This window comes from Monodelphis domestica, chromosome 1 (genome assembly GCF_027887165.1).
Source record: "Monodelphis domestica isolate mMonDom1 chromosome 1, mMonDom1.pri, whole genome shotgun sequence".
NCBI lineage: Eukaryota > Metazoa > Chordata > Mammalia > Didelphimorphia > Didelphidae > Monodelphis > Monodelphis domestica.
In genome coordinates, this window is record NC_077227.1 from 303,482,978 (window position 1) to 303,495,855 (window position 12,878).

A 12,878-nucleotide genomic window follows, 5' to 3' on the forward strand; every position below is an offset into this window, starting at 1 on the left:
AAGCCCTTGCAATATAATCCAGATAATGATGATAATAATAATAATAGGTAATATTTTAAAATAATTTTAAGGTTTTCAAAGTGTTTTACAGATATAATCTCAATTGATTTTCACAACAGCCCCAAAGAGCTTGGGATGAGGAAATTTAGGCAGAAATCTCTTAGGCAAAGGTTTGACTTGTCCATAGCTATTCTGTCTGAGACTGAATTTGAATTCAGGCCTTTCCTACTCCAAGTCTCACACTCTTAGGATAAGGAGATGAATATAAGAAATAGAGGTATTGTAGGGATAGAACAGATAAGATCTGGGAACTGATGGGATTAGAAGGGTTGAGGGAGATTGAAAAATAAGTGACTCAGATTATAAATTGTTTCTACCTTTTTGTTGCGGAGAGACTGTTTTTATACTAATTGACCTGAGCAAGTCACTACTTTTTGCTTCAGTTTCCTTATCTGCAAAATGAATGGGAGAAAGAAATGGCAAACATCTACTTGCATTATTATAGTCCAGGTAGATTATTCCTGTATGAATAGTTCAGCTGAAATTTTTTTGAGTGATTATGGATTTCACTTTGGAGACCCTGGCATGTTCTCGGGTTTTGAAAAGATCTGTGTAATGATGTTCTCATATATGGTGACCTCAAAAATGGTACTTCCATTTTGCTTTGTGCTAAATAAAGATAAGTCCTTCATAACTGTAGCATAAAGTTTTTGGAGATCATTTATCTGGTTTGGTGGTGTGAATCTTAAAAACTACTCAGACTCTACTTTAGAAGATTTGATTTAGCGATTCCCTTATTGTAACAATGGAGATACTTGGTCTAACAAGAATCAAGAATGTATTGGGAACTTTTAAAATTACTCCACCCTACTCAGACAGTATCTTAGGGAAAGATAAAGTTGTAAACTCCTGATTGAAGAATGAAAGTCCCTAATTCATACCTCATAGTAAAGCTAGAACCTTAAGCTAAGTCTATTTTTAGATCTAATACAAAAAGGTGTTAAGTACCTGTAAAGGTTAATTACAAAAAGGTCAATTTACCAAAGGCAAGCTTAACAAAGAGGTGTGAAGTACTCAGAAGATATAATCTAATCCAGAGAAGGAACCAAAGAAGATGAGAAATAAGAATGGGCAGTCCTTGAAAAAAGCATCTACTATGATTGGTAGACCTGAAAATTTAGGGGAGGTGACATAAGAGAAAATTTTCTTTAAAAGGAAGGGTAGAAAATCAGTTGAGGGTAATTCAGTTTGGAGAGCAATTCAGTTAGGAGTGGAGGGAGATTCTGAATTGGAGTTCAGGAGATTCAGTGGAGGAGTGGAGCTTGCTTGGAGACGGTCTTCTGGTAAGTAATAAGACTGATTCGCTCTCCCTTAGGCTCAGGGAGGCCACTTTGGCCTAGGCCTTTCACTTCTGCTTGGCTCAGCCTGAGCCAGAGCAGTTTAAATTAATTCTCTCCTTCCCTTAATTCCTTCTTTCTTTATTAATTAAAATCTCCATAAATCCGAGCTGACGGGTATTTTCATATTTGGGAATTTCCCGGTGTCCACTTATTTTAGATTTTAAGTCAAAACACTAAAATTATCCTTACAGTTTTGGCGTTTACAGTGGGTAGAATGCTAGATTTGGAGTCAAAGTGATCTCGATTGAATAATTCTTAGTTACTAGCTATGTGATCCTGGACAAGTCACTTATCTCTTTGAGCCTTAGTTTCCTTATTTACAAAATAAGTTTAATAATAGCACTTGCCTCATAGAATTGTTGTGAAGAAGTGTAATAATGCATAATGCACTATATAAATGTAATTTATCTTTTAATTTAAAGTGAGATAATAATCAGAGTTATCAAGTTATCTCTGTTAAATCTTTCGTGGTTTCTTATATATTTTTTACAAGCCCCTAGGATACCTATGAGGCAAAATTTGAGGACATTTTACTCTACTGAATCAAAATCTTGTATTTCCCATATTTCAGTTGATTTTGTGACTGCAAAGATGTGACCTACTGTAGAATATAATTTGTGAAAAACCTATCTGTCCCTTCTCTTACCTTTCAAAATACTCTTGATGAGCAAGTTAGAAACAAATTACAAAATGTAAAATAAATAATTTTGATTACATTAAATTTTAAAAGTTTTTGTACAAAGAAAACAATGCAACCAAAATTAGAAGGGAAGCCACAAATTGGGAAAAATCTTCATAACAAAAACCTCTGACAAAGGTCTAATTACTCAAATTTATCAAGAACTAAATCAATTTAAAAAATCAAGCCATTCCCCAATTGATAAATGGGCAAGGGACATGAATAGGCAATTTTCAGGTAAAGAAATAAAAACTATTAATAAGCACATGAAAAAGTTCTAAATCTCTTGTAATCAGAAAAATGTAAATCAAAACAACTCTGAGTTACCACCTCACACCTAGCAGATTGACTAATATGACAGCAAAGGAAAGTAATGAATGTTGGAGGGGATGTGGAAAAATTGGGACATTAATGCACTGATGGTGGAGTTGTAAAATGATCCAACCATTCTGGAGGGCAATTTGGAACTATGCCTAAAGGGCGATAAAAGACTGTCTGTCCTTTGATCCAGCCACAGCACTGCTGGGTTTTTACCCCAAAGAGATAATAAGCAAAATACTATTGATGCACAGTGCAAATCAGGTAGTTTGTGTAGGTTAGGAAAGAGGGGAAAGGAGGAAGTGAGAGTGAAGAAAAGTCCAGGAATGTTTAGCTCATTAATTATATGATAGAAAGAGAAACCAGAAGCTCCATTCCACACTGCACCTGCTTAATCTTCTCTTACAAAGCTCTCTGTTCTCAGTTTACACTGGAGCCTGATTCCCTAAAAACAAACACCTTTCTCAGTTCTTCCTTCACATCTTAAAAAAGCCCCATGCTCTTTGACCATCTAATGCTGAATGTGATCTTATTACTAACTCCAGTGAACTAGAGAGACCTTAGCATCAATAGATAAAACTCATTATTGCTAGAGAACTGGGGATTTTATATACCAGCCGTTCTACAGGGCCCTCTTTGTCTGCCCTTCAGTACCTATTAGTTTTTGATGTCATGGAAAGAGAGGTTCTTGGCTAAAGTTCTTGATGCATTTTACTTCCTACTCTCAATTGTCTAATTCAAAAAATTAAATTTTATTTTTCAGTCAGCAAAAATCCTCTTTATTCTCCTTTCTACCTCCCAATTGAGAGAGAAAGAAAAACAAAACCACCATTACAAAATAGATTTCTACATTGGTCATCTGCAAACAAAAATATCTCATTCTGTTATCTGAATTCTTCACCTTTGCCAGGAATTGGATATTGTGTTTTATCATTAATTCTCTGGAACTATGATTTGAAGTTACTTATTTTATATATCTTTTATAGACATATATAAAGATATATAAATATCTTATATTTATATCTTGTCAGGGTATAAATTTTTCTCCTAGTTCTGTTCATTTTACTCTTCATTAGTTCATGCAAATCTTTGCAGATTTCTCTGAAACTGTCCCCATCATAATTTCTTACAGTATAGTAGTTATTCCAGCATATTTATATACTATAACTTCTTCACCATTCTCCAGTTGATGAGTATGCCGTGGTTTCTAGTTCTATGCTACAGTAGAAATAACTGATAGAAATATTTTTGTGTAGTCTTAAAATTGATTTTGCTTAGGTCTAATCTGCTTTCCCTGTTATTCCCCACTCCTTCCTATTCTTTTCCTCCTGTTTTCCTTTTGGAGTGAAATGTATTTCTATGAAAAGTTCACTTGAGTATGAGATTCATGTACCAGCTGTTCCCCCATCCCCTTCCTCTGGCATAGACTTTTACTTGCACATGCCAATTATGTGATATAATTCCCCATACCTTTTCCTTCTATGCACCATCCCTTTCACTCATCTCCTCTCTTCCCTTTTGTAAGATCATCAAGACCTAACAGAACCATTATCACACTTTTTTAGTTAGGATCTCTATTTTCCTGGATAATAGTGTTCTGAAAAGAAACACATATCATTTCCCTATATTGGAATGTATACAGTTTTACCTTGTTTTAGCCATTATAATTGTTCACTCATGTTTACATACATTTTTGAATTTCAAAGTTTCTTTGTAGTTCTGATCTTTCCATCAAAAACGCTCAATTTCATCTATTTTTCCCTCCAGGATTATGCTATTTTTTTCCCAAGAGATTCATGACTATATATCCTCTGCCTTTTAGATATTTATATTTCAAGCTCTCCATTTCTATATTCAGGTGGTTACTAAATAAAAATAATAATGTATTAATAATGGTAGTACTACTACTAATAATACCATTTATATGGCACCTACTATGTGCTAGGGTGCTTTACTATATATTTTACAATTATGATCTCATTTGATTTTCACAGCAGTTCTGGAATGAGATGCTATTATTTTCCTCATTTTTGTAGACAGGAAAACTACCGCAAATCAAGTATGGTCCTGACTTGGTACTCTTTCTTACAGTATTTTTTATATAGATACTATATGTAGTATAGTTTTAAATATCTATGTACTTTTTTATATAGAATTTTGTAGTATTTTACATATTTATATAAATATTTGTTTTAAATTATGTAAAATATGATACATAAATTATTTATATATTTATCATGCAGTGTAGCTTACAATATTTTTTTCCTTGGATCCAGAAACTCTAGATTTTAACAGCAATGCTCCTGGGAGTTTGGGTAATTTGGATGACTGGTAGATTGTTTATTTTTCTACTTTATTCTCTGCTTCTAAGAGTTCTTTTAAAAATATGATATCTGGGCCTTATTTTTGTCCACATGTCTCAGGCAATCCAATAATTTTCTTATATACCATTATAGTTTATATGATTTTCCTTAACTTTCTTATTACTTAGGATTTCATTTTAGGCATCCATTTCAGTTTGCATGTTTTTGTTCCCTGAATTGATTGCTTTTTTGTTATGGTCTATAGAGAATATATTTGCTATTTGCTTATACCTTCTTGTAGTACAGTTAATTTTTTCTTTATAAATTTATATTAGGCATTTACAACATTAATTTACTATTGACCTTGATTGTCTGATTTCTTTCAACTTAGTGTAATTTCTTTATTCCTATAATAATTTGAAGATTATTTCTGTTTTGTCTAATAACTAAGGCAGAAGAGCAGTAAGCTCTAGAGAATTGGGGCTAAGTGACTCACCCAGGTCAAACAACTTGGAAGTATCTGAGGTCAGATATGAACCCAGGACCTTCCATGTCCAGGCCTTGTACTCTTATCTACTATCCTATCTAGATTCCTTTCTTGTTTTTATTCTGTATATGTCTTTAAAGAAAATGTTTCTTTAAGTAACAATAGGATTTTATTTTCTTACCTTTTTTTTTTCATTTTATTGGTTGTTTAATCCATTTAAAGTTAGGAGTTAAGTTTATATTTTTCTCTGTTTGTCCCTAATATCACTGCCACTCTCCCCAAATTACCCAAATTAAGATTTTCTTTTCTCTTTCTCTGAAAGCACAGTACTAGTTCTCTTCAGTTGTTTTAGCACTTAAATCAGTATTTAGGCAGCCCTATTCCCATTGATTATCTTCCCCTCACCCTCAAATCACTATCCTTAGCCACCTTACATTTATTTACCCCTTCCCTAATTTTGCTTAACTTAGTAGTCCCTTATGCTCTAAATTGCTACTGATTAGAAAAATACAAACCGAAACAATTCTCAGATAACATCCATCACACATTGGCTAAAATGACAAAAAGACAAAATGATGAATGTTGGAAAGGATGTGGGAAGATGGGGAACTGTGAACTGATCCAGCCATTTTAGAGAGCAATTTGGAATTATACCCAGAGTTCTAGAACTGTGTATACCCTTAGACCCAGTTGGGTTTGTTTTCCAAGATCAGGGGAAAAGGAAAAGAACATATATGTTCCAAAATACTTATAGTAGCTCTCTTTGTGGAGGCAAAGAACTGGTAATTGAGGCGATATTCATCAATTGGGGAATGGCAAAACAAATTATGACATGATTGTGATTGAATACTACTGCACCATAAGAAATGATGAGCAGGTTAATTTTTTAAAATCTTGGAAAGAACTACATGAGATAATGAACAGTAAAATGAGGAGAAACAAAAGAACATTATATACAGCTACAGATTTGATACTTGAAGAATAACTTTGAATATTATCTCCAGAGAATCATCTGAAAAATGACAACATGAAAGACATAATTTATATATACATATTTGTCTCCTGAATGATTACTTTTATGGTGTGGGCAGAAGAGAGGACTGAGATGTTTGTAAATAAATTCCATTAATTAAGAAAAGAAAAACCTTATTCTGTATTCTTCCTTGCTTTTATATAAATATATTTATTTAATTTTTCACAAACACACACCCCACCTAGTCAAGTAGTCAAGTGAAATGTCCCCATCTCCTCCTTTATTTTAGTAATTTTTCAAATTAAAAAATTCATTTTCTGGACATTTTTATAAAAAAAGGATTTTATTCCCTCATTCTCTTCATTATCTTCCCTTTCTGTGTATTCTAGGCTTTATTCCTTCTAGTCCTTTATTCTCTGAAATATTCATAGAATTAAAGCTTATAAGGTACTGTTTGGGGATTCCTCTTTTCTAAACAATTTCTGTGTTATTGCTTTGTGGATTTTGTTTCCTGTCCCTGTTGTGCTTCACTTTTAAAGGTACCATTTCCTCTGGATCAGATGGCAAACTTTTTATAGAGATTTAGTGCCCAAAATGCCACATGTCCACCTCTGCCTTACCTCAGACAGAAGAGGGAGGAAGCGCTCCCATTGGGCTGTTAGGTAGAGGAGTTGGTGATGTGAGATTTGTCTTCAGGTGCATGGGAAAGGGAGAAGCTCCCTCTGGTACACATGCCACAGGTTTGCCAACATAGCTCTAGATGATAGAGAAAATGTTTCCCCATATTAAGAATTTTTCTCTATCTTTAATTCTAGAATTTATCATTAACCTTTGTCCTCTGGGTAATCTTTTCCTCATTTGCCTTGGACTCTCCTCCCTGGGTCCAGAGCATATTCCTCTTCTCCTGAGTAAGGATAAGTGATTCCTCTAAACACTAAAATCTTTTCATTTTCATAAGACTCCTATCTTACTTTATAGAATATCTTATCATCTCTCACAGGGGCATTGATCAATGGTACCCACTTTGTACAATTAATGAAGATTCTGTTTCTTACTCCCTTTTTTTAGTCCCTCTTCTTCTCTCCCTTCCCCTTCTCTGTACAAGTTTAGACCTATCTTTGCTAGATATGGGACCTCTTCTTTCCCGAGTATATAGCCTCTCTTTGTACTGAATGACTCCAGGGAGCATGCTTCCAGCCAAAGCTATTTCCCCTTGGGTCAACCTGTGCCTTAAAAATTTTTTTTCTTCCTAATGGATTTCCCAATTTGGACTCGGTCTGGTGTATTGTCTATTTCTGTTTGGAGGAATTATATATGCAGTTATTATTCCTGCTACTCTGCCCACTTCTCCCCAGGTATCTTCTTGATAGCCTTGCCAGTCTTGGGGACAAGAGGACATACACTAGAGCTTTAACCTTTTCATTTCTAGCATTTTTGTCCTGGCATTTGCTGATTTGATTTTGACCAACTCTTCTGGCCCCCTATTTTTTGATCTCTCCTAGCCATGCTTGTCTTTATTCCCAAATCCCCATCCATAACCTGCCCTCTAGTTCTGGAACCTTGATTGAATCAATACTGTCATTTTTTTCCTCTAAGGGTTGGGTCACTTTACTCCCTTATAACCCAAGTCAGCTTCCTTTTAACCTTATGGACCTAAATGTCCACATTTTGTCATTCTAATGAATCACTCAGCCAGTCAAACATTTTTTAAGTTATGCATCTACTTTGTGCCAGGCACTGTACTAAGCGTTAGGAATGCAAATATGAAAAAGAAAGATACTCTGCCCTCAAGAGCTTGTAATAAATAAAAGACAACTTGCCAAAGAAAATCTTTAAATGTATGTGATGTGGGGTAACTGACCAAGACCCATGAAGTTCTAAGGGGAAGAGTTGGCCTGTGCCCTCTTCCTTAAATAGAAGTTTTGGTGGCCCTACCTTCCAATCAGAGGTATAAAAGGTGTACCTATTGGGGCAGCTTGGTAGCTCAGTGGATTGAGAGGCAGGCCTAGAGATGGGAGGTTCAAATCTGACCTCAGACACTTCTCAGCTGTGTGACCCTGGGCAAGTCACTTAACCCCCATTGCCTAGCCCTTACCACTCTTCTGCCTTGCAACCAATACACAGAATTAATTCCAAGACGGAAGGTAAGGGTTTAAAAAAAAAAAAAGGTGTACCTATTGGTGAGGTTCCTGGGAACATAATGGAAAAGACCAAAGAGGTGTAGCCAGGTGGGAAATATATGTTCCTTATATATGTATTCCCAGGACTTGGTGCTTGTTACCTACTGAATTTGTTGCATTTATTATTAATTAGAAGATTTAATTATTTTGTGTGTAAATAAAACTACCATAAACTTGAAGCAGATGTTACTTTGCATCTTGATAATCCAGACAATTATTCAGTGTCCACATTTATGCTTCAAGGTTTTCTAGTCCAGAGAGTTTGTATATTTACTTTTTAAATTCCTTTTCCTAGGAAACACTTTTGACTCAATATCCTTTCCAGTTACATGTACCCCATATCCCACAATAAGATTAGTAATGGCTAGTATTTTTACAGTACTTTAATATTTACAAAATACATACATGTTTTTTATCTTACTTCTGAGATAGGCACTATTATTATTCACGTTTTACAGATGAGAAACTTTGGAAGAGAGGGTAAGTGACTTGCCCATTGCTACATAGATACTGTCTGAGGCAGGAATTGAATTCAGGTCTCCCTGCCTTCAAATCTAGGACTCTGCCATAAGGCTGGCTGATATTCTCTCACATTCTCTATCCTCTTTGAGATAAACCTGAGGTATAAACTTCATTTTATCAACTGCTGCATGACTGCAGTGGAATTAATTCTGTCTATTCTCTTTTTGCTATTTTTTAAGGGTAGGGATCAGGCAAGGAAGGTCCAAGGACTGATTTGAAGATGTCTTTTAAGATGATCTTGCCATATTAGCTCCCCTTTTAGACTATGATCTTTCAGAATTTTCTGACTGTTGCTTTTTGCATATCTGAGTTGAAGGAGAAGTAGAAGTTTATCTTTTCTCTGCAGGTATATGTAGCTCAAGGCAGTATTTCAAGACAGTTAAGCAGATAAGTAGTTCACTAAGCTTTCTGCAAGAAGTCAGCAGAGCAATACTTTAGCATAACCTTGGTATTTGCCTTAAGTTGGCTGGGAAGTAGCATGCTGTTCCAAGTATATTTAAATCCATTGAAGCCAGAAAGGTTGTTTTGAAGGAGATGGGGTGGAGTTAATGAGGATGAGATGGAAGATATGAATTGAAAGCATTTTAAGACATATATTATAGTACTTACATTATAGTACTTGTGCCCCAAAGAATCTACTTGTCAAAAAAAATTAAGATTTTTGCTTAATTCTGAATTGAATTGGATTGAAGTCTAATAGGAAGAGCACAGAGGAAAAAGGGTAATGAAACAGGGAATTTTAGGTGTTTGGGACCTAGGTAATTTCCATAAAAGGAGATGATATCTTATGATTATAGTCAAAGGGAACTCTAGTTGCTTTCTCATAAGTCCTGCATTTTACAGATAGAAACTGAAGTACAGGAAGGTTACATGACTTGCCCTTGGCCAAAAAATAGTATATACCATGGTTAAGCATGCTATTTCAAAAAGAGAACCGAGACTGTAGCAGCTTAACTTTGCAAGTCACTTAAATCAGATGAGCTTTCATTTACTTATCTTAAAGCTGGGATAATTGCACCTTTAGATTTAATTTAGAGTACTGTTAATAAAGAGAAAATGTGGTAATGACTCAAAGGGACAGATTTGAAGGCATCTGTGTGCAGTTGGTGAACTTTTGTAACTCATTGCAGGGCCGAGACTTTGTGCTATAATTGAAGAAACAAAAAGGCAAAAATCCTTTATCACACAGTTGTGATTGATGCCTTGAAGCTATAAAACTGTCTTTGGGGTAGAGAGGGTAAGCCCAGGTGCTGCCTTTTTTACTTTGGCAACCATGAGGTAATACTTGCAACCATTGGAAATCAAAGGTGATAATCTGGTGAGAGACAACTAAGGAGTGACTAGCACTTGCTCTGCCTGTGTTGTCAGAAATAAAGTCTGATTTGCTGCTTCTTTAAAAAATTATTTAATGAAGTTTATTTGATTTCTTTAATAAAATCATTTCTCTCCTCTGAAATGAGCAGTCTATACTCTGCTCTTTAACAAGCCCTTTCTGAAGGTTGACTGTCAACAGTGAAGTCAGTCTCAGCAAAGTATTAATTCCCACCCTCTACTGAAATATATTTGGTTCACACGGTCTAATGATTGGCACCCTCTTCTAGTTTGCAAGGGTTTTGCCAGCATAATCCTTATTTGCATTTACCTAAATTTGACTGGATTTAGCTTCTTTAGGCATATGTGCTATGGTTTTAGGCTTATTCCTAATCATAACCTATGTCCCATGCATCCTCTATATCACTGTCTGATCCTTGCCCTATGATTTATTTCCTTTATCAGTCTTTTGGTTAGGATCTCTCCTTTTGGGGCGAGGGAACTATGAGACAGTTCAGTTTCTTGCTTATGTTTCTTATTTGGGTTTCTATAATAATAACAATAATAATTATAATAGCTAGCATTTATATATAAAGTGCTTTACAAACAGGATTTCATTTGATCCTCACAAGAACCCTGCGAGGGTAGGTGTTGTTAGTATCTCCATTTTACAGATAAGAAAACTAAGGGAGACAAGTTAAGTGACTTGTCCAAGGTGTCACAGCCAATAAGTGTCTGTGGCAGGGTTTGAACTCAGGTCTTCTCTGAGTCTAAGTCCAACATTTTATTTAATGGACCACTTAAATGAATAACAGAATCTCAGAATTGTAAAGGGCCTTGGAGGTCATCTAATACATTCTGTGATTAAATAGGAATACCATACACATTTTGTGCTTTTCATAACTATAAATAGCAGGTCATAACTCTTACCCTTTCAAGTATTACTTTTTTCTTGATTATGTTGATACTGTGCCCTTAGTTATACATAGTACCTTTGTCAAACCAAAGTCACAGATATCTTTTCTTGAGGGTTATTGAGGCTCAGCTTAGATTTCTAGCTACCATTGTTAATGGCTAAGTGTAGGTTTCTTTGGGATATATTTCAGAAAGGTAGACAGTGTTATTGGATGCACACAACCAAAATCAAATGTACATAACAAGCTTTCTCTTTAACTTCTGCCATAATGGGTGGTGTTTGTTTGTTATATAGCATTGTCAGTCTACTATAAAACCGGACCAGGGGGAGAAAACGACGAGGAAGGTAAGAAAAGAGATTTTTCTTTGTGAGGAAATTTTTTTCCTGTTTATTTTCACTTAGCTTGGATGTTATTAATATCTGTCCCTGGGAAGGGTTGGGGGTGAGGAGAAGAGTATATAGAGTAAAATACATCAAAAGAGGCAGAATTATTTCTTGCTGAGAATAAGAGATTGCTTAAAACAACAACAATAAAACAGCCTGCCTGCATGCTGCTTCCTGTTTCACCTTTGACTGCAGGTATAGATGGAGTAAAGGGATTAGCTATAAAGAAAACAGGACCTTTTCCTTTTGCTACCTGAAGCCTAATATTTTACAGCCTTAAATGAACAGTAAAGGGACACCCATGCATTTCAGTAAAGAAGATGAACTAGAGATGGTTTTGCTGGATTTTCTTTTGAAAAATTTTCTTCACCACTGGTTATCCTTCTTGTCTGCAGAGTAGCTGGAAAGCATGAATTATGGAAAGCCTTTGGTTAGTTTCTGATTTGCTACTCTTTTGAAACCACTTGAGGCTAGTTGTCAATATTCTGCCTCAAGTTTAGAGCCGTGCTTATACAGCTGGGATGTTTGTTCTTCAGGTTCAAGTAAATTAAAATGGAATCAGAAAGTTTTTCTATTCTCTACTTGCCCAAGATTCCTTTGTTTTCCCCTTTGGTACATTTGATCCATTATAGCATCTCACGTTGTAATGGATTTGTTTGTTGGCTGCTTGTCTGTGTGTTTTGGGCCCTCCTCATTATGGTTCATCTCCATGCTAGTTTCTTTCTCTCCCCCCCCCCAACCCCCCAAGTCTTGGTGCCCTTGGCTGCTCTGTCTCTGGGCATCATCTGATGTGTCAAACAGTTAATCCAACTCGCTATTAGGATTAGACATGTTGTGGGGAAGTTTGTGATTTCCCTGGTTGTTTTGACTCTAACCTCTAAGATTTTCCTGTTAGGGCTTGTTTGGCAATTTGATTTCTGTTACCTTCTTTCTCACATTCTAGTTTCGGGACCACAGTTCACTCTTGATATCTCTCATTTGTGGGCCTGGTGGTATCTTTGATATTAGGATTAACCCATTCAGGAGCTCCAGAGACCTATGTTGTTTTCCTTTGGCACAATCTTGCCTGACTCCTGACCTCCATCTGTGCTGACAAGTCTGTCAGTGCTTTTATGTAATATACCCAGATCTGTTCTCGCAGTATATTTGTGGAGATGTGTAATTACCATGTGAGGACAAGAATTCTATAAATACGCCTGGAAAGAAGGGGAAAGAAGAATGTGAGGAAGGCTCTAATAGCCTCTGTAGGTAAAAAGAATGGCAAGTTAGCAGAAGATACTTATTGCGTTCTGCTTTCGCTATGGTCATCATGGTAGTTCTGCTTGCTTTTTAACAATTTGCTTTTTCCGTGAGCACCATTTTCATGTGTCTTCAGCTAATATGTCATGTTTTCTGCTTGTAATTT

At 35.6% G+C, this 12,878-nt stretch overlaps 1 protein-coding gene across 6 annotated transcripts in view; it reads left to right on the forward strand.

The window, feature by feature from the left end:
• The window catches only part of MTA1 (metastasis associated 1), a 192,445-nt gene that overhangs the window by 76,896 nt on the left and 102,671 nt on the right, over positions 1–12,878 (forward strand). For 4 of the 6 annotated variants that reach the window (XM_016425614.2, XM_056821296.1, XM_007473327.3 and 1 more), the window contains exon 4: positions 11,384–11,434. The exons of the other annotated variants lie outside the window; for them this stretch is intronic. In XM_016425614.2, coding sequence (XP_016281100.1) covers positions 11,384–11,434 — 51 coding nt within the window. The remainder of the gene's footprint in view (positions 1–11,383; positions 11,435–12,878) is intronic. 6 annotated transcript variants of the gene reach the window in all.